The following is a 22207-nucleotide window of genomic DNA, read 5'->3' as shown; positions in this document are numbered from 1 at the left end:
AACAGTTCAAATTTTTGCAAGTGATACGGTGTCGGACTCTCTGACTCAATAAGAAATGGAGGTTTTGTTTGAAAATAAATGGAGCGTTGATATTGAGAAGGATAGCACGCTCCTTGCTTCACCGGAAGGTTGGCTGCAAATTGATTTCGGATTTAAAAGATTAAATAATGAATCAGACTTTAACAGTCGAGATAATGTTGATTTCCCTGTATTGTCTATTCATAGCAGATAACGTAAACTAATCAGAGGAAGAAGGTGAAATAATAGTTGAGGGAGGCAGGTTCCATAACATCGCTTATAAGAGGGTGACGAACATAAAAATATTTTCCAGCCTGAATTTTGTGTTGCACATATAAATCACTTTGTTTCATTTTCCCACATGGCAACTGAACCTAAAGGAATTTAACAAAAAGCTCTTAGAAAACTTCTGACGGCCTCTATTTAAATTAATAATGCCAAACTGTCAAGATTATCACTCTTTTTTTTGCTAACTTGAGCTATTTTGTGGCAGGATGCTCCAGTTTTTTCGAAATCCTTTGCAAATTTCTAACCCACCCTGGTTTAATGTTGATTGCAAAAACAAAGTTTTTATCGTGTTTTATATCCGTAAGTTGGTACAGATTCGTCGATGAAATTTGCTAAATTTTCTGAACTCAACCTTATGCTTTTTAGTGATAATCTGAAATCTGAATTCATGCAAGTAAGATGAAATAGGGGCATATAGAGAGGGGGTTATCATTCGACCCTTAAACATGTGAGGATAGGGGGTTGTCATTGAATCCTTAAAACATGTGAGGGTAGTTATCCCAGACAGTAAAGAATTAAGGGGATTAAGAGGCTCTCTGGGAGTCATTTTCCACAATGACAACGATAGCAACAGTCGATTTGCAAAGCATTCACGAGATTTACCAGCAAGTAAAAAAGAATATTCAGAATATGATGAAAAATTTTTATATTTTTTAGCAACTTGTGTTTACCTAGATCCGGACATCGATTTGGACATCGCATTGAAATTGAGGCCCTATGGTGTTTTGATGGGTATTGTAAACTCCTCGATTGACAAATATTTCAAATCTTACAAAATTTTGAGACTACATGCAATTCTTCATGACGCTTCTGGATTTGTCTTTGAATATAGTGAGAAGGGACCGGGTTATTCGTATGTCCAACCCTGTCCAGTAACAAACGAGTATCTTGGTTTTTACGAGTCTTTACCTACTCCCAAGCGGCCAGTACAGTAGCAGTTCAGATGTCTCTGACCGATGAGAATCTTTCTGATGAAATTAAGCAAGTTGTCCGAGAGGGAAATATGGACTCGATTGTTTACCACGAAAAAGATTGTGGTGAGTAGTATAGTCATTTGCTTAGTGACTGTGGGGGGGGGGGGGGTTTCGGACCCCCGTACAAGAAATTTGTGTTTTGAAAAAGTGAAATCTTTGTAACTTTTGTTGGTCACGGAGCAGCTTACTATATCTTAACCATTTTACCGAGTTTGTAGGTTCATGTGAATGGTAACTTTTGTGTTTGTGAGGAAAGTTCATTTTGCCGCGCAAGTGGAGGTAAAAATTATAAAAACATTCGAAAAAATTTCAAAATTTTTCATAGTCCTAAAATTCTACTAAAAATTCTCCTAAAATTCGAAATGGATTTTGCCCTATGAAAGAGCACTCAAAACTGATTTTTTTGTTGACTTTACTTTTTTCACTTAAGCAGTATAGGGGTTGAAACATATAAAAAGTTTCAAATTTTTCAGAAAAATTTTTCAAAATTTTTCAAAGTCCTAAAATGGTCTGAAATGGATTTTGCACTATGAAAGAGCGCCCAAAACTGATTTTTTTGTTGACTTGAAAATTTTCTCAGTTAAGGTCTCTACTATAAAAAATAGAAAAATTTTCTTAAAAAAAAATTTTGTTAACTTGATGATTTTGTGTACATAAAAGCAACTTTTGTTTATTTATTTATTTCTCTGTTTGAGAATCAGCATGACAACCATAGCGATCATAAATTTAAAAAACATTCGTGAAGTTTACGAACAAATAAAAGTCGACTATCCCGAATATAGTGAACGATTTGTATACTTTTTGGCAGCATGTCATTATCTGAACCCAGACATTAACTTGGAAATAGTTCTCAAGTTGAGACCATATGGTGGCCTTGTTGGTATAGACAACTCCTCGTTAGACACTTATCTGAAGTCTTATGAATTCCGTCGATTACATGCAATACTTCATGACTGGTCTAACGTTTTGTCTTTTCGTGAAAACGTTTAAAAGGAAATTATTTAATTTGCTGGAATGTTGAATTCTGAAGTTGTTGTCTTAGATTTTGAAGGTTTTCGTCACAAAAAGACTGGTTTGGTAATTAAAGAGTTATCGATTTGCTCGAACAATTATTCAGACACAATTTTATTCCTACCACCACTGCCATACAATTCACTTTCCGCTAGTGAGAGGAAATCTCATCAGTGGGTTAGTACGTTGTTACACGGTTTATCTTGGAGCACTGGCAGTTATCCTTACTGTTTTCTATCCCAGATCTTTATCGCAATTAAACTTCGTTTTCCATTCGGAAAGTTTTATGCAAAAGGAAAAGAGAAACCGGAATCACTGCAAACTCTATTGCAGAAGGAAGTTGTAGATTCGGACACTCTTTTATGCCTGAAAGTTGATGAAATTTCTCATCCGATTAAACAATTTACTTGTGCTTTACACTCTTTCAACTTACCCGACAAACAAAAGAATAAACATTGTGCTTAAAGAAAAGCACAGTTGTATATCTCTTGGCTAACACTGCCCACCAATGAGCCGTCGAGTGGAAAAGGTAGCTACTTCAGCTCCTCAAGTGAATTTATCTCCAAGTTGGACAGTATGCAGTTTCATAACGAATGATAATCAAATAACTCTATCTTTGGTCAGAGAGGAGAAAATAGAATCACGGGGGCAATCTATTCTGAGGAAACAACAAATTCTTTGCAACATAGCTGAGGTGGAGACGCTAAAAAAAATCTTTCATTGCTCGAATATTTTCAAATGTACCATGTCTTTACAAGAGAAAATGAAAAGACTGAAACTAAGTCCTTTAACTATTCAAATGTCGCCAGCACCGGTTCAAGTGGCCCTGTACGAAGAAAGTCTCCCTGATGAAATCAAGCAGGTAGTCAGAAGAAGCGTGGAGTCAATTGTCTAATCAAAAGAAACGTGGAGTCAATTGTCTATTACGCAAGGGATTATGGCATGCAATCGAACTACAAAGTGACTTACAAGAAGGGAGACAAAGACTCTAGATATACCACATATGAATTTTTATGGTTGAGAGAGTTACTAACAAAATAATGAGCTAACACTGATGTTTCAATTAATTTTTGATCAAAACATCTTTTAAAATGAGTGATAAAGAAGACCAGATAGATTCCCCTGCTGGAATAGGTTTGAATGATTTAGTTTTCGATGACGAAAATCAAGAGAGACGCTCTTGGAAATTTTGCAACTCTAGACTACCGCCATCAGAAGTAGTGTATTTTACCCAAATCATAATAATACTGTTTGTTATTGGCGTGTCTTTGATCAAATTTATGTTTTTTCATCTTGATTGTCAAGAGTCAACATTTTGGTTTTCACTGCTTTCGTGCACAGTTGGCTACGCGCTTCCTAAACCGAAGCTATGAACAAGATAATTTCAACAAGCGATAGACTATTCATGGCTGTTTGTGGGTCGTCATGCTGTGGTAAAACTGAGCTCATATTTCAAATGTTGCTGAGAAACACCTTTTATCCAAAATTTAAATCTATTTACTACTTCTATCAACATGAGCAACCCAAGTTCAGCTCTATAGAGCATAACTTAAACACTTTTTTCACGAAGTTTTCTGGATTTGATTTCATTTCACAGCTGGAAAACTGTCTGCTTGTTTTTGATGATTCTTGCGAGGAATTTTTCAATGACTAAGAATTTTCTAAACTCGCAACTGCTGGACGTCATAGAAATATTAGCGCCATTTACGTTAAGTATAACTTATTCCAACAGAGTAAATGGTCAAGAACAACAGATCTCTACACAACCCACATCATTTTGTTCAAACCACCTAGAGACATACAGCAGATCACCTATATTGACAAACAATTAAACAACACAAATTTTTTAAAAGAAAGCTGCGAGCTAGCAACAAAATTACCTTTTGGACACTTACTCATTGACTTGGATCCAAAAACTTCAGACTCCTTGCGTTATCGTTCAAATATTTTACAACCAGGTCCAACAATTTATTATCTACCTTCCTCCAAAGCGGTTGTAACTAATTTGACAGATGAGAGAAAGAGTTATGTATGCTAAAGCAAATGCTCGAGCTGTCTGATAATAATTTCAGAAAGTTCCTCAAAGAAGCACCAAATAGTTTCATAAACTTTCTGTGCGAGTATTTGCCCTATGTAATCAATGGCAACGTTCCAGTCAACAAACAGTAACTAAAAAATCAAGAGGACTCATTTCAGCAGTTATTATCAAACGAAACAAGTCTGAAGAAAAAGCGATTCATTTTAGCGAGAAAATCAGCATTTATCAAGGCAATAGGATTCTCGTGCTACCTTTATTTAAAAGTCAAATAACGCATGCAGAAGAATTTGTTTTGATCCCCAAGAGGACGTTCATATCGAAAAACCCAAACAAGGAAGAAATTTTTGATAATCCAATATGTCAACAAAAAGCCACTCAGTTATCGCTCCTACAAAGATCTAACCCAAATTTTAAGCAGAGCAGTGGAAAAAAATTTTAAGATGCTGACAGAAGCATTGATAGGCTGATCACGAGAACAAGGAGAGGTGATGGAACAAGTGATCCAGATGATGTAAAATCAGAATCGTTTGTTAGTGATGGCAGTGAAATCGAACCTGTAGTGAAAAAACGGAAAGATTCAGCCTTTGACTCAATGATGCTGGAACTAAAACTAATGGATGAAAATAAAACAAAAAGAGCTGCAATTATCCTGAAAAAGATTTTTGATTCCGATACTGTTTCCATTAGTGAAGAGAATAATGTTCTCCATATTGAAGATGAACCTCAAGGAGTGAAGGTGACAAATTTCTTGTGCAATTTACAACAACCTACCAAAAAAATTGACGTGCAAAAGTGTTCCGAAATATTGAGTGAACTTGATATAGCAGCCCACTTGGTTTACAATACTCATGCAACAAAAGTTTTCGATGAGTTTTACAGCGAAGAAGAGGAAGAGCAACCGACACGAAAACAAAAGAAACAGCAACCAAGAGGAAGATCTGAGACAAAAGAAAATAGTGCAAAACCAAAAGTCGACGAGAGCAAAAAGAAGACAGACGAAGACACGAGTAGAGAAGATTGGGCTTTCTAAAAATGATGTGACGAAACTTGATAACCTCTATTTAAGAGGACCTGCGTCATTTGGAAACGCAAAAAGACTGCAAAATGTGAGCAAATTATCAATTAAAAAAAGTAAAAATGTATCTGGAAACGAAACCATCCTTCCCCAAATATCGTTCACGTTGCCTCAAATTTCCCAGGTTTAAAGAAATTGTTAATGACCTAAATGAGATCTGGTCCGTAGATCTAGCATTTTTTGATAAACTTGCAAAGTACAACAGTGGCGTAAAATACCTTCTTGTTGCAGTTGACTGTCTGTCAAGATATCTCAGAGTTGAACCACTAAAAACAAAATATGCTACAGAAACTCCAGAGGTTTTCAAAAAGGTGGTCAAACATAAGCAACCTAAAAAAGTTTGGGTCGATGATGGCGTCGAGTTCCTCGGTGCTTTCAAAAACTTTTGCAACAAACGCGGAATTCATTTATACAGTACTTTCAGCGAGAAAAAGTCTGCTTTTGCTGAAAGAAATATACGGTCCGTCAAGAATATAATATACAGATACTAAGAAGAAAATTGGACATATTCATATCTAGATAAACTGGATTCATTTGTTAAAACCATCAATTCTTGAGTTAATCGAACAATCAATCTTGCTCCAAACAAAGTCACGAAAAAAGACGTTCCGCGGCTTGTATAGTTGATTGCGAAAGCAACATTTCCTCAAAGACCAAAATTTTTTGTTGGTGATCTTGTACGAATACTGAAAAAAGAGCAGACGTTTGGAAAGGGTTACAAACAGTCTTTTACAGACGAGATTTTTGAAATTTCGTCTATCCCAACATTGAACCCTCCAACGTATTCTCTTATCGATACCAATAAGGAAATTATTCAGGGTAAATTCTATCAACCCGAACTCCAATTAGTACGAGAATCGCCTGTGCAAAATGGCAAGTAAACGTTTTGAAGATGAATTTACGGTACATGTAATCTCCTCCGCTTCGATGGAGATCTTCGTTTAAAACACATTGGCTTCATTCAGGAATTTTTTCAATGATGAAATACATTTTTCAGGAGACTGGAGAGTAGCTTTGTGTGAAATTTTGTTTTCCAACTAAAATAGAACAAACGGGGTCCTAACTTCTTACAGTTTAGGTGGTTTAAAAGATCACCAACGAAATAGCTCTGGAGCCAATGTCATATCACGTCCATACAACCGTGAGCGAATAGTTTTCACGCCAGGAACTTTTGATACAGTGCCACATTTGTTAGCTACCATTAAAAGAACTGATGGTTTACCAAATTTTTCATTCAGAGATGTTAAAAGTTCCGGTAAATTTGAAACTGTCCTTGGAAAATATGAGGGAATTAGGTTTCCAAGCATTATTGGTTTCACGAAATTCCTAGCATTATTGGTTTCAAGGGCGTCTCTGATGGACGAGGAACACACATGGCGTACAAAATGGACACAATTGCAAATAAATTGATGGAAAAAGATGATACCAAGGCTTTTATGGGGGACTTTCTAGCTGATCTGTGCGCTGGGAAACATTTGATATTTATTTATACAAACATTATTGAGTATCAAAACGTTGGCGATGCAAAAGCACTTTTACTACGAGTCATTGATTCAAAACAACGGTTGAAAGACGGTAGCGTCTGCGAGCTTGAACCAACACACAGAATAGTTTTTCAAATTTGGACTAAAAAGAACTTTCAAGTACGATTCAGTCAATTTCTATAGAACTACGCACCGAAACAGGTCAATTAGTCCCCTATTCAGGGACTGGTAAAGTCATTCTGACGTTGCAGTTCAAAAAATTTGGTGAGTAAAAGCAATGGATTCATACTACACCAACCAAGCATCTGCATTGCCTTATTTTTCGGGACACTATAGGCAAAGAGGTAGCGGCTTTGGAGCTTTAGCAAGTCGTATCGGAAGAATCGCTCTACCTATTGCAAGAAAATTTATTTTATCAGCAGCAAAACGAGTTGGAAAAGAACTTCTGTTACAGAGCGTACCAGAGTTAATGGATGTTGTCAGTAAAAAAATCTCCAATGCAAGCGCTGAAAAACACGATATTAAATACAGTCAAAAAAGAAACAGGAGGCTCATTGGCACTGCGAATGAGACAAAGACGAAAGAATCGTAGACGATCAAAATTTTCAGGTTCAAAAGCGAGAAAAGGTAGCAAAAAAAGAAAGGTAGTCATTTCAAAATACAAATAGCCAAAGAGAAGTCGGTCCGATTTCTTTGCCAAAGTTAAAGATGATCGGTAATATGTTACCAACAGAGGCAACACATTCTTGTATTTTCTGATGAAAGCTTTTGTCAAAAAGTAGGACTAGTTTACAGTCCTAACGGACCCATGCTTGAGTTTGAGGTTGCTGGAGACAGAAATAATTTTATTGATCCGCAAAAAAATTTTTCTGGAAATCAACTGCAAGATTGTTCAAGCTTCTGAAGCCGATTTAAGATATGATGCTGGAGCTGCAGCGGATGTAACCAAAATAGACGCTCCTTACTTTTGTAATAATGTTTCATATTCACTCTTTTCTGACTGTACAGTATCTGCCAACGGACTGAAAATTTCAAATGCAAATGGAAATTATGCTCGCAAAAGTTTTATTGAAACCGAATTTTCTCACAATAAAGACGCAGAGGCAAATTGGTTGGCTTGCCAAGGTTATTTCTGCGAGGATAAACCTGGAGCGATAGCAACAACTGAAGTGAACAGACGAAAAGTTTTGGTAAGACAATATGCCGAATGTACTTTTTATGGAAAATAGGCATCAGATTTTTTTTACATGTGATCGACATCTTTTGACCGGAGTCACCTTGCAAACTTCCTGTCGAAGATCAATAAATGATTTTGTTGTAGTATCTGACGATGCTGGAAAATCATTTAAAGAGAAAATTATAGAAGCTAATTTGTATGTGAGAAAAATGACATTGAACGACGACGTCGTTTCTGCCATTGAAAAACATTACCATCAAGCCCAGAGTCCTATCCTAATTTGGAAACTATAACAAATACATTTTTGGCTTCCACTGGTTTGCAAAATTGGAAACAAGAAGATGTTTTTAGCAGGGAGCCTATTCGACGTCTTGCCATTTGTCTTAACACAAACGAAGCTTTCTTAGGAAGCAAACAATTCAATCCTTTTCACTTTCGTAAATTTAATCTGGAGCAGATATGTATTTATCGAACTGGACTCCCCGTTGCAGACAGCCCCATAAGTACAGCTGACGTAAACCGCTTGTACTTCAACATAATGTCAGATTTAGCTTATATTGACATTGGACTTGAAAAAAGTTAGTCTGAATACCCTAACCATTTTACTATGGTGTTTGATCTCACCAGGACTCGGCAGGCGTCACATGATTTTTTTCACCCTGAACTTACCAATTGTTCGATTTCAATTGAACTTAAGTTTTCAGCCGCGTTCCCCTGTAATATTGAAATTTTCATTGTTGGTGAAAAAGCGAGCAAAATTTTTATCGATTCTGCACGACGAGTTTCAAAAAATCATATTCTTACAAATTAATGGATGAGGATAAACAAACTCGTTCAAGGATGTAAACGTTTGAAGTACCAATTTCATGGTGTATTTGCAGCTGACAATTTTCTGCTGCACTTATCTGAGAACAGTTTCATTATAATGAATGTATCAACTTCTCAATCAATTGGAACACATTGGATACTTATTGGTCAAAGGAATGAAAAATTTATTTTTGCTGATCCCTTGGGACAAAATCTAACTTCATATAAACATTTGCACAATAGATTTGCTTCCCCTGATGATAATATTCAAACTGTATATGAATTGCTAAGAAACCAGCCTATTCAAAAACAAAACTTAATATTGTGTGGCTTATTTTGCATCTATATTGCTCATTATCTTTTTGATAAAAAAGAAATTGTAGAGATGAGTGATGTTGATTCGATACGTTTTGCGCTTCACATGATGCTCTAACACTGCTAACATGATTTGATGAAATAATTTTTTTTCAAAAACTAAGCGTACACACAAAACATCATTGTCAATACCTAATTTTCCATAGCCACTTACAAAAATATCCATTATTTGGCAAAAGCACCAGAATGGGGACCATACAAAATGTTTTCAAAACTCTTTAGAGTTTCACTTGATATCCGGTCAGTTTGTAATTGCTGATTCAATGTTTTCTCAGCATTATTCCATTATTCAGAGATTTGTAACCAACAATTCCACTTCGGCGGCGATTTTTGCTCAGGACATTGCTTAATTTTGGTAAGCGCTTCTGGATGCTGGTTGCTTCTCCTTTTGTCGGTGGCGCTGAACCATTGTATTCCACAGCTAGTTTGAGTTTTTCGAAAATCTCTCCAGTTATCTCCACTGTGGCTCCGTTTGAAAAAAAATATTTAAAGGTTGTGTACAAGCAAAGAACTGCATAAAGCCTATTTCGTGTTAATATTTCCGTAGTCAGGCACATCAAACAACACATGATAATTGTTAGAGGGTAACACTTCACAACACCCGTTTTCAAAATGCATGCAAACAGCGTAATTCCTGGCAAACATCGAAGTTGGTTTTTCTTCTTAAACAAAAAACCTGAAATTCTTTTGAAATTGTTTTATGTAACCAGGTGAGCGCTCATACATAGCTTCCATCATTTTCTTTACAATTTAATCTTGATCATATAATTCGTCCTTTTGCTTTAACTTTGGTCGCTTTGCCGGGGTTAGTTTAGTTGTCAAATCATTGTCATGCTAGAGTTTCGTGCAGCCGCTCGAATTTTTGGAGTCTTTTTTGTCAACATTTCAAACTCTTCCAAAGTCAGGGTTATTCTTTGTTGAAGTTCATAGTCATGTTCACCATTTTTGAATAATTTTAGAAAGAGATAAGTTCCGGTTCTTTCATATGTTTTGAGCGTAACCCGAATCAAGCGTTTTTCATTCTTAGAAACGTCAAAATGAGCGTCTTCGAATTCACCGTACAATCCAGCAGTAAATACCATATTATTTGATTACGTTAACAATTTTGTTCAACTGTTTTGCTCTGAGTAAATATTTAAAAGTGTTCAGAATATTTAGAACTATTCAACTAATAAGACTTCTGTATGGAGATTACAACTACTATTCGTTGTAGACAACAAATAGTGTTCTACGAAATCACACGCATTCCTTAAAACATTTATCAATAGAGCAGTTTTCATATTTTGGTTAACAGTTAAACATGTATATATTTATATAAGAATATCACAAACACAAACAATTATAGGTGTGTCAGGGGTTCATTTGATTGCATAGATAACAGTTAGCCTTAGGTCATGTAACAACTGTGTAAATTTCGCCTTTTGTTTTATTAGAGTAATAAAACTCTGAAAACCATGAGCAAGTCAATTTAACATACAAATAATATTGCATAAAGTTGCATATAAAAACTGAAGTTACAAACTGTTCGCCTAAACACAAGTTTCTTTTTCGTTGGGCTTTTCACACTAAACTAAAGTTTTTGATTTTACTTTCATTTTCATACAAAATTTGTTTTAAATCACATTTTTCCTCTAATTAAAAAATAGTCGATCGAAATTTCTAAAATGTCTTACTATATTCTCTCTGAAAGCGAAAAATTCTTTGAAAGGACAATTGTTTATCAAACGCAATATGAGAACTTCGTGGTCATCATAACACAAAAACGGATTAATGAAAAAGATGATTAGACTACCCAACAACACTGCATGCTGCCAAAAATTTTCATTAATTTCATAGCTGAGCTGCCCGAAAAACCGTTAACTGATTCATTTAAAGGATCATATACTACGTCGGGTGGCAAAATTCCTCCGTCCAAATTCAATCAGCCTCTTGGGGCCTGCGATATAAGCAATCTACTTGTTGAACTCAAGAAAATCTTTTACAAATACGACTGCGAGACAGTTGTGTCGTTCTTGGTGTCGTTCAAGCTTGCGACGATCTTGCCGATCTATGGGGTCTACCCCGCTCTCCTGATACCCCTAAATACCAACTCTTGCGACAAATCCAGCTTAAGATCCTAGTCCAACAGTATCTCCTACTAGTACTCAGGCAAGCCCGTCACTCTTCTCAGAAATTAACGGTAGCAAGTTCAGCTCTCATGAAAACTTCATTGGACTCTGGAACAATTTGTCGGGTACTCACTTTGAAACTCCCGCGAAACGTCAAGAAAGCGATGAAAGCCATATTACACCAGAAACAAATGAAGTCACTCCAGTGAATAGACAAAACCCAAAAGTCTGCAACGCACTAAGAAAAATAAAAACTTCAACAAATTTGAGGGAACTGTTTGGAAACTCCGAATGATATCTCGTTTCTACTATGAAGAAACAAAACTCGCAAACTCTATGATTTTGTACATTATCACATGCCAAAAATGTTTGTTACCGCATGCTAATAATTTTTGTTTGAAAAAATTCTCAACTCAAGAAAATATGTGAGAACTGTTTTTTTTTTCAAAAAACCAAACTGTGATGAAGGTTGATCATAATCTATTTTGGTGTGACTTGATATCATTGAAAAAAAGATACCATTCTCTTTCATAATGAGCAATGTATGGTATTCTGTTCAAAATTGACAGAGAATTGCTGTTTTATAACACTGTTTGTGAATATCAAATTTTGTTTCATAAGAAAAAACGAAACCAAGTTATTTATGAAATTAACTTAATGCAAGAAAATAATAACTAAAGATGTTCAAACTTCAAGTATAAGAATTTATTTTACAAACTCCATCACTTCCCATAACGGTGGCCTGCTGTGTTGTGAAAATTTGATCAAAAATTTATAAAAAAAATCAACATAAGATAGTAAAAATAACAAAATTGAATGTTTTTTAACTCCTTCAGGAACCTTTTAAAAAAGCTCATTTCTCTAGCAACTTTAAAAGACCTAAACCCTTCCCACCGTTGTAGTTTGTTGAATGAGTTTGAATTCTATCTGTTAACCACTGATTTTGTTATTGATACTATATAAATTTTCAGAGAATTGTTAATTTTTTAGCTGTCTTTTATCAAAAAAGCACAATTTTATTGCAAAATTTCTGCAATTATTCAAAAATGTGATTAAGGATTTTTGAAATTTTTACCTGAGAACTCAGGTATCTGTGTTAGAAGCTCATGTGAACCAGTAAATCATGGCTATGAAAAAATTTTTTCAATATATAATTCTCGGTCAAAGAATTGACCCCTTTTTTCCAATTTTTCAATTTCATTTAAATTTGTTTTTCTAAAGTAGAAAACTGTAATTATTTGCATATTTTGGCTGTTCATTTGGAACTTAGATTGGAGTGACAAGTTGGGTTCATTTGTGATCACACCACTAGACCATACCAAATTTTTGATATAATCTTTAACCACTGTTTGCAATTTTATGATTGTAAGGTGTTAGGTCAAGAAGTCAAGGGGAAAAGACAATATTTATGAGAGAGGATCCGGGGCACAATTCAATTTCTGTGTCTGAACGAGAGTAGTTACTCTATAAACAAAACTTATCTACCATAATTTATCTTAAATTTCCCTATTATACTTGTTCGTTTGAATAACTAGAAGGCAGGGGTGTGTGAATAGATTCAACAAAAAAAAATAAACAAAGACCCACATACAAACACAGAGGAGCGAGAGAGATAAGAATATTGATATATCCAATATATCCAGCTATTGGTCTACATGCCTTTGACTATGGTGGGTAAATGAAAATTTGTTGTACAATTTTGTACTTTTAGTTGAACTTGGTTGTTGATATTTCTAGAGCCTTAGATAAACCCTTAACAAATGATCTTTGTTACCGAACTCCTTAGGTGTGAAAGATCTACAGGTTGAGGGCACACCTTTATTGTCTATTTGCTAAAGCCGTCACTTTCCCATTTCTCTGTCTAAATTTGAGCTTTAACATTTAATAAAGAGATATTGTTGAACATTTTCAAGATTTTGCAAGAATTTGAAAACCCAAATACCTCTTTTGTTTAAAAAGTTTGATCCTATACTTTGCTTTCTTCGTTACCAAACATTGTTTAAAGATAAGCGAAACATTTTTAATATAATTTTTATAGTTAAGTCACCTTTCTTAGAACATTTTGTAATTTAAACGTCAATTTTGTACAATTCTCTTCCACTTAGATTTGATTGAAGACAATTACATCAACCAAACAATCATTAGTCTCAAAAAAGACTCTAATTTGCAGCGAGTGTTCAGCACAGCTTTCTTATAGACGATCATTAAACAAGCAGTTGGAGAAAAGACATAACATTTATCCAAACCTACCCACATTTAGCTGTTCCAATTGTTAGTTTGCCTTCCCTACGCAAACATTCCCTTGTGTCACACCACTAACCCATTTTAAAAGTTTGTTATTCGTATCGAATGGGTTTTCAATCAAAAGTTGATTATGCTGATTACGTGAATAACGAACATGGTCTTCCCGTTCCTGAACTGGAACCACGTGAAACAAATCCTTCGACAACAATACTGAGTTGAATCGAAAGTGGCATTTACTACTATGAACTTCTGCCCCAAGTCAACGATCTGGACATCATAGAATATTTGCGCAGAAAAAGGAGTGAAATCGAGGACGTCATAAGCAAACACACGAATCAGTTCCCACAAAAAGTGAAATTGATGGTCAAAATGTTTTGACCATCCAACTCAATGATTTGACAATGTGATGAAGATCGTAGTTCATCATGTTGTGTGCAATGACTGGTGTATAATTGAGGGTTCTACGTTTCAAATTACATTCGTTGTGTGCATACCCCAGCAATTGTCCGGAGAAGTGGCAATGGTCAAGAAACTTCTCATCTTCGTTTTCGAAGGCAACATTGCAAATCCAACAGTTAGTATGAATTGTTTTTGCAGAGGCAACTCCGATGAATTTGGGAAACTTTCTATTCTGATGAAAAAAAAATGTCTCGCCATTTTCTCAATTTTGGAAAGAAACCTCTCCATACAGTCAGGACCTGTATATATGTCAAAGTATATTGGTTCAGGATTTCCGTGTTCTATAACAAGTAGGCAGTAACTGCACGGCAAATGTTGCTCTAAAGCGTACGTTCCGGAGATATTTTGATTGATTTTCACAGTTCATACTGGGACAATGAGGGATGGAGAAAATACCTTGGACAAATGTAGAAAACCACCTTGCAGAAAAGTTATCGAACGCTACCTTGTTTTTTGATTGTATCAGGCAGTGTAATTTGCAAGGATTCCTAGTCCAGACAGTATTGCTGATGCGTGTTCAGGTGTTCAATTGAAGAGCAAATGTGAAGGCAGTTGCGACACAGAGAGCTTCTATCAAGATACTCTTTTCCAGTGATTTTTGAGACAAGTTTGTGAAGATTGATTATCAAAACATAACGATAAGTTTCTCCGTTGCTCAGCATTCAAGTCAACGAACTTGGAAAGATCCATGAGACTCATTGGCATATCGAAGTCTTCCACCGGTTGCTTTGCTGAAAGTTTTCACTGCTGTAGGTTAAGATCTTTGTTCTAGGTCTGAAGCAATGCCTTGGTGGTTCCAACTTCTCTTTTTTTGAACAATATGATATCCGGCTGTGAAGCAATACATGAAGCACTTCTCGTCATTTGAGTTGTGAATATTCAATAGATTCGAATCTCTGCGCAACAGGTGAACCTCTGAAAAAAGTATGAAGCTGCTCCAACGTATTGGGACATATCGCACTAACTTTATTGTTACTTTGTCTGTGGTCTGTAGCTGCCAACCGCCTCCATAGCTGGAAAATGAAACAAGTTTTGACACTATGGTGTCAACTAGACCTTCGTAGGTGGTGTCAGAAATGCCTGTATAGTAAACTGTTGTAGTGTGTGTTGAAGTAGACAGTGACTTTTTCTGGATCTTCATCTGTTTGTTTTTGGAACATGGTCTTCCCGTTCCTGAACTGGAACCACGTGAAACAAATCCTTCGACACCAATACTGAGTTGAATCGAAAGTGGCATTTACTACTATGAACTTCTGCCCCAAGTCAACAATCTGGACATCATAGAATATTTGCGCAGAAAAAAGGAGTGAAATCGAGGACGTCATAAGCAAACACACGAATCAGTTCCCACAAAAAGTGAAATTGATGGTCAAAATGACCCTCCAAAAACAAACAGATGAAGATCCAGAAAAAGTCACTGTCTACTTCAACACACACTACAACAGTTTTCTATACAGGCATTTCTGACACCACCTACGAAGGTCTAGTTGACACCATAGTGTCAAAACTTGTTTCATTTTCCAGCTATGGAGGCGGTTGGCAGCTACAGACCACAAACAAGGTAACAATAAAGTTATTGCGATATGTCCCAATACGTTGGAGCAGCTTCATACTTTTTTCAGAGGGTCACCTGTTGCGCAGAGATTCGAATCTATTGAATATTCACAACTCAAATGACGAGAAGTGCTTCATGTATTGCTTCACAGCCGGATATCATATTGTTCAAAAAAAGAGAAGTTGGAACCACCAAGGCATTGCTTCAGACCTAGAACAAAGATCTTAACCTACAGCAGTGAAAATTTTCAGCAAAGCAACCGGTGGAAGACTTCGATATGCCAATGAGTCTCATGGATATTTCCAAGTTCGTGGACTTGAATGCTGAGCAACGGAGAAACTTATCGTTATGTTTTGATAATCAATCTTCACAAACTTGTCTCAAAAATCACTGGAAAAGAGTATCGTGATAGAAGCTCTCTGTGTCGCAACTGCCTTCACATTTGCTCTTCAATTGAACACCTGAACACGCATCAGCAATACTGTCTGGACTAGGAATCATTGCAAATTACACAGCCTGATACAATCAAAAAACAAGGTAGCGTTCGATAACTTTTCTGCAAGGTGGTTTTCTACATTTGTCCAAGGTATTTTCTCCATCCCTCATTGTCCCAGTACGAACTGTGAAAAACGATCAAAATATCTCCGGAACGTACGCTTTAGAGCAACATTTGCCGTGCAGTTACTGCCTACTTATTATAGAACACGGAAATCCTGAACCAATATACTTTGACATATATACAGGTCCTGACTGTATGGAGAGGTTTCTTTCCAAAATTGAGAAAATGGCGAGGCATTTTTTTTTCATCAGAAGAGAAAGTTTCCCAAAATCATCGGAGTTGCCTCTGCGAAAACAATTCATACTAACTGTTGGATCTGCAATGTTGCCTTCGAAAACGAAGATGAGAAGTTTCTTGACCATTGCCACTTCTCCGGACAATTGTTGGGGTATGCACACAACGAATTTAATTTGAAACGTAGAACCCTCAATTACACACCAGTCATTGCACACAACATGATGAACTACGATCTTCATCACATTGTCAAAACATTGCACTCTGCATCAGAGAATGTTAAGATTGACGTAATCCCAACAAACGATGATAAGTTCATTGCATTGAATTATGGTGTATACATTGAGAGACGATAGCGCAAGCGAGACGAAGATTTCGTATACGAGTACTTGCGTTTCATTGATAGTTTCAAGTTTATGCCCAGTGGCTTGAGTAAATTGGTAGAAACATTGCCACATGACAAATTCTCAATTTTAGACAACTTCTATCGTGGACATCAACGTCAAAAACAACGTGAACTTTTAAAACAGAAGGGGAATTTTCTTTACTCATATGTTAGCAGTTTTGAAAAATTGAGTGACCATGAACTGCCCAACCTCAGACATTGGAAAAACAGTTTGAAGACAACAGTTTTGACATAACCTCCACAGAACTGGGCCACCTTAAAAAGATATTCGAAGAGTTTCAAAGATGCGCTGCATCTTTGAAAGTTTGCAAACCGGACCTTGAGCTGCTGACGGACCGCAACTTGCTTGGCATGACTGAGCGAATGATTCGTGGTGGGATAGCTTCAGTCTATAGCTCAAGGCTGGAAACTGCAAACAGTCCTCTCCTGCCAAACTTCGATGTGTCGAAAGAAGTGACGTCAATAGTGTACATTGACGCCAACAATCTTTATGGTGGGATCATGTTAAAATATGCACATCCATTGAGAGCATTTGAATTAATTACAGAAATTATTTTGGAGGATCTCATTAATGCGGATGATGAGGGAGATATTGGCTGTGTTGTCGAAGTTGACTTGGAATATCCGGATGAATTGCATGAGAAATATTCGGATTTTTCACTCATCTCAGACAAGCATCCAATAGACCCATTAGAGCTCAGAGATCATCAAACAAAAATGAAAAACGCCCTGAAGATAACAAAGGCAAAAACTGAGAAACCATCCACCCTAAAAAGCACTACGTTGCTCATTACAGAAATCTAAAGTTCTTTGTAGAAAAAGGAATAAAAGTAACAAAAATTCATCAAGCAATCAAGTTCCAGCAGTCAAAGTGGTTAGCAAAATTTGTTGATTTGAACAATACCAAGCGACAAGAAGCGTCATCAAAACTTGATCAAGACTTTTTCAAATTGATGACAAATTCTACATTTGGTAAACTCTGCGAAAGTTTGCGCAACAGAGTAACAGTCGCTTTTATTCGCACAGAGGAAGAACAACTAAAAACTACCTCTGAATGCAACATAAACGCAGAAAAAATCATCGGTGAAAAATTACCGCTAATCACTAAGAAGAAACAAAGCATAACGTGGTACAAACCTACCATTGTGGGGGCATGCATTTTGGAGCTGTCAAAACATTTTATGTTGAATTTTCATTATAATGTAATGAAAAAGAAAACATCATGTTAACTACTCTATTCTGACACTGACAGCTTCATTTACAAAATTCGGACTGGTAACTTTTATGAATATCTAGCGAAAAAACCTAACTTGATATCAAACTTTGACCTTTCAAACTTCCAGAAAACCCACCCATTATTTGATCGGTCAAACGAAAAAGTGGTGCTCATGTTCAAAAATGAGCTAGCTGGAACGCCAATTGAGGAATTTTGCGCACTGAAACCTAAACTCTATTCCTTAGTTGTGGGTGGTTACGGAAAAATGTCTGCAAAGGGCACAAAGAAATTTGCACAGTCTAAACTGCACCATGATATGTTCAAAAAAACTCTTGCCACCGGGGATCTTGTCAGGCTCGAAAATTTCAAGATTGCTTCAGAAAAACATCAATTACCAACTGTATGTGTGAACAAAATTGCACTGAGTGCTTATGACGATAATAGGTACATAAATGAGGATAGAACAACAGCACTGCCTTTTGGACATTTTTCTCTCCGGGACGAGTATCTAACAAAGCAAATCCGATTGGGGGGTCGAATCAGATAAAGATATAAACGTCTTTAACATACCTGAGGCGGGAGAAGCATCTGGTTGGGAAACTCCGGATCCAGGATTCAAACAACGCTCATACTCGAATGAGGAGCTAGATAACGTCGCGGAGTTAAGCAACTTATCTGAATTAAGTGATGACACCGACCAAGAAACACATAACCCTTTCATTCTTGCGGAAGCCGAGGAAGATGAAAGAGCGATTACCAGCCCCTCTGCCATTGATGACTATCTACCCTTGTCAATAGTTAAGCAAAGGAAACAGAAAAACATCAAAATTGACAAGAGTAGGTCAGCGAACAATCAATCAAACTCAAAAAATTTAGGAAAAAATAATGACGAAGAAGCGCAAAGTAACGGTGATGGTTCACCACTTGTCTCAATTAAACGCACTCGAGTTGCAATGTATGATTCTGACTCAAATTTATTAGTTAACCTTTGTATGTTTTAATAAGTACCTGTGTAAAAGAAAGGAAAATTAAAATGATACAAATATAAACTATTGAAATTCTGTTTTTGCTAAAGCGTTGAAAAAATAACTTACTTTATAATCTTTGTCAAACTTTCCTGCCAAAATTGTTCCGGAATTTATTGCCCAAACAATTATTTTCTATATGGTGCTGCTCCAATTCCCGTTTATAAAAAAACACCTCTCTACAAAAGTGACAAATTTGATCTGGAATTTCACAAGATGTAAGGGATTGGTAGATATATAAAGGTTTGGGTTTGAGGAATGTTTTGTGCTTCAAATGACGTTTATATTGTGGGAGGAAAAAGACAGGTTAGTTACATTTTGTACAATATTTGAGGTAAAAATTTCTGTGATGGAATGCAAAATGATCGTATTTTTCTTTTAATTCATCGAAAACTATCTCACAAACTTTACATTCGCCATTTGCCTATCATGGACATTTGCCTAAAACAAGGCTGAAATTGATTCGAATTTCTTTTAATAAAACAGTAGGTTGCGGGTATATGACTTTCAATAAGGATAATTCAGATTGTCCTTCTGAATCTTCATTTCCAAACCCTTCATTTCCAAACTCAACTTATACAGTAGAACTCAATTTTATTGGGTCCCAGAAATTGCCTTTCATTTCCCCTATTCACCGACACAATTTATCTTTAATTTTAACTTGAACACTTTCCCTCACTGACGCAAAGTAATTACAAACCCGTAAAAACACTTAAGATTTTAGTTTAACCCGACCATGAAAGTATATATCTAAGAGACAAGATCCCTTTGATTTAATTCCCCACAAATTCCGCCACTGTAAACAACATTTGACAAGACTAATTAATTCCCACCTTCAAAACCCCACAAAATTTTAACTCCACTTGCGCGGCAAAACGAATTTTCTTCACAAACCCAAAAATTACAATTCACATGAACCTACAAACTCAGAAAAACAGTTGAAGTAGTAATTTGCTCCGTGATCAACAAAAATTACAAAAATTTCACTTTTTCGGAACACAAATTTCTAAACCACCCTCCCCCATACAGTCACTATGCAAAAGACTATACTACTGTGGTGTGAACGCCAGTTACACATTGACCTACAAAAAAGCAGATGAAAACTCTAAATATACAACTTACGAATTTTTTATTGTTGAGTAACAAAATTACCTAACCTATGCTTTGTTAATTCATTAATTTCGAAAACCCTGTTTTGAATGAGTCCACATGAGGATCAAATAGATTCAGGTGAAAGAATAACCGATCTAGTCTTCGATGACAATAATCATGAAAGACAGTCTTAGCGGTTTTGTAAATCAAGATCTGAAGTTTCAGTTTTTACACAAATTTTCATCACACAATTTTTAATTGCTCTTTCTCTCATAAAGTTTGTGTTTTTCAACCTTGACTGTGAAGAGTCAACATTTTAGTTTCTACTTCTTTCTTGTACAGTTAGATATGCTCTTCCAAATCCAAAGTTATGACTAAAACTATTTCAACTACCGACAGAGTGTTTATGGCGATTTGTGGTCCATCATGTTGCGGAAAAATTGAATTGATTTTCAAAATTTTACTTCAAAATAATTTCGCACCTAATTTTCTGTCTACCAGCATGATCAAACTAAATGTCAGGCATTGGAAAGAAAACTGAACATACAGTTTTTAAAATTTGCTAGTTTTGAACAAATAGCAGAACTGGATAACTGTCTTTTAGTTTTTGATGACTCTTGTGGAGAAATCTTCAATGACAAAGAGTTTTCCAAGTTAGCTACAGCGGGTCGGCATAAAAATATATGTGTTATTTACGTGAAACATAATCTGTTCCAACAGCGCAAATGGTCGAGAACTATTGTCCCTATACAACACATATTGTTTTATTCAAATCTCCACGTGATGTGCAGCAGGTTGCTTTAATTGTTCGTCAGCTCAACAGCACACAGTTTTTGAAAGAAAGTTACGAGCTAGCAACCAAACAACAATTTGGTCATTTCCGCAACTTTATTCGAAATCATGAAACTTCATTTAGAAAAATTTTGTCGAAACAGGCAAGTCTGAAAGAAAAGAGGAAAATTTTTTTCAGAGAAATAGAACCCCTAAAAACGGTCACCTTTTTGTGTTACGTTTATCTGAACACAGCATAATGCATACCGAAGATTTAATTTTAATCCCAAAGCGGATGTTTTTCACGAAGCAGCCCGTTAGAAGCGAGATACTTGAACACCCCTTTCATAGAAAAAAGCTGCTCAGCTAACTCTTATCCAAAAACTGAGGAAAATGTTGAAGAAGCAGATAGAGTGGTCCAAACAGAGGCAACAGAAAATGAACAAGAGGAGCCCAAAAAAATGAACTCCATTGGTGATGACAGAGAAATGGAACCAATCATCACAAAAAAACCAAAAAAATAGGTTTGAATCCATAATGGCAAAAGTGAGACTGAAGGAAACACATAAAGTCAAACGTGCTGAGTTAGTGCTCGATATTATCCTCCAATCAGATATAGTTACTATTGGTGAAGAAAGTAGTTTGATTTACATTAACAACAAGTCCTCGGATATACAAGTTTCTCCATTTTGTATGATTTACAACAACCAAATAAGAGAATTGATCAAGACACTTATTCGAAAGTATTATTGATTCTCCAACTTACGCGTGATCTTGTCTCAAACACATATGCAAAGCAAATAATAGAAGCCCATGAGAGTTAACAAGAATTCTTCCCTACACTACAAAATACTCAAACAGGATGTGGCGTCCGAAAAAAAGCCTCGAAAGAAAACAAAAAGACAAACAAAAAGGGGCCGAACAGAAGAAATTGTCTCGTTTTATCTCCTGAGAGGAAAACATTGGAACAAATCTATTCAAAAGGCCCTGCATCATTTGGAAGCCCAAAAAGATTACAAACAAACAGCAATCTGAAGTTAGCAAAAATCAAGTCTTACCAAGAAACTAAGCCGTCTTTCACAAAATACCACTCGATTCGATTAAAATTTCGAAGACTCAAAGTGATTGTGAAGGACATCAACAAAATTTGGTCTCTCGATTTGACTCATGTTGACAAGCTTGCAGACTACAATCGCAATGTAAAGTATCCCTTGGTAGCAGTTGACTGTCTCTCACGATATCTTAGAGTGAAACCAATGAAAACTAAATATGCAACCAAAGCAGCTGAGGC

General features: G+C 36.1%; 1 protein-coding gene across 1 annotated transcript in view; it reads right to left on the bottom strand.

The window, feature by feature from the left end:
* Positions 1 to 242: 242 nt before the first annotated feature.
* LOC142350404 (uncharacterized) overlaps positions 243 to 22207 on the bottom strand; it is a 62257-nt gene continuing 40292 nt past the window's right edge. The window contains exon 3 of the mRNA XM_075402251.1: positions 243 to 392. Within this exon, the coding sequence (XP_075258366.1) occupies positions 243 to 392 (150 nt within the window). The remainder of the gene's footprint in view (positions 393 to 22207) is intronic.

Source organism: Convolutriloba macropyga, chromosome 12, assembly GCF_964194025.1.
Source record: "Convolutriloba macropyga chromosome 12, txConMacr16.3, whole genome shotgun sequence".
NCBI classification, from domain to species: Eukaryota; Metazoa; Xenacoelomorpha; order Acoela; family Convolutidae; genus Convolutriloba; species Convolutriloba macropyga.
Note: the sequence above shows the minus strand (reverse complement) of the source record. Positions and strands in the feature narration are given on the sequence as shown.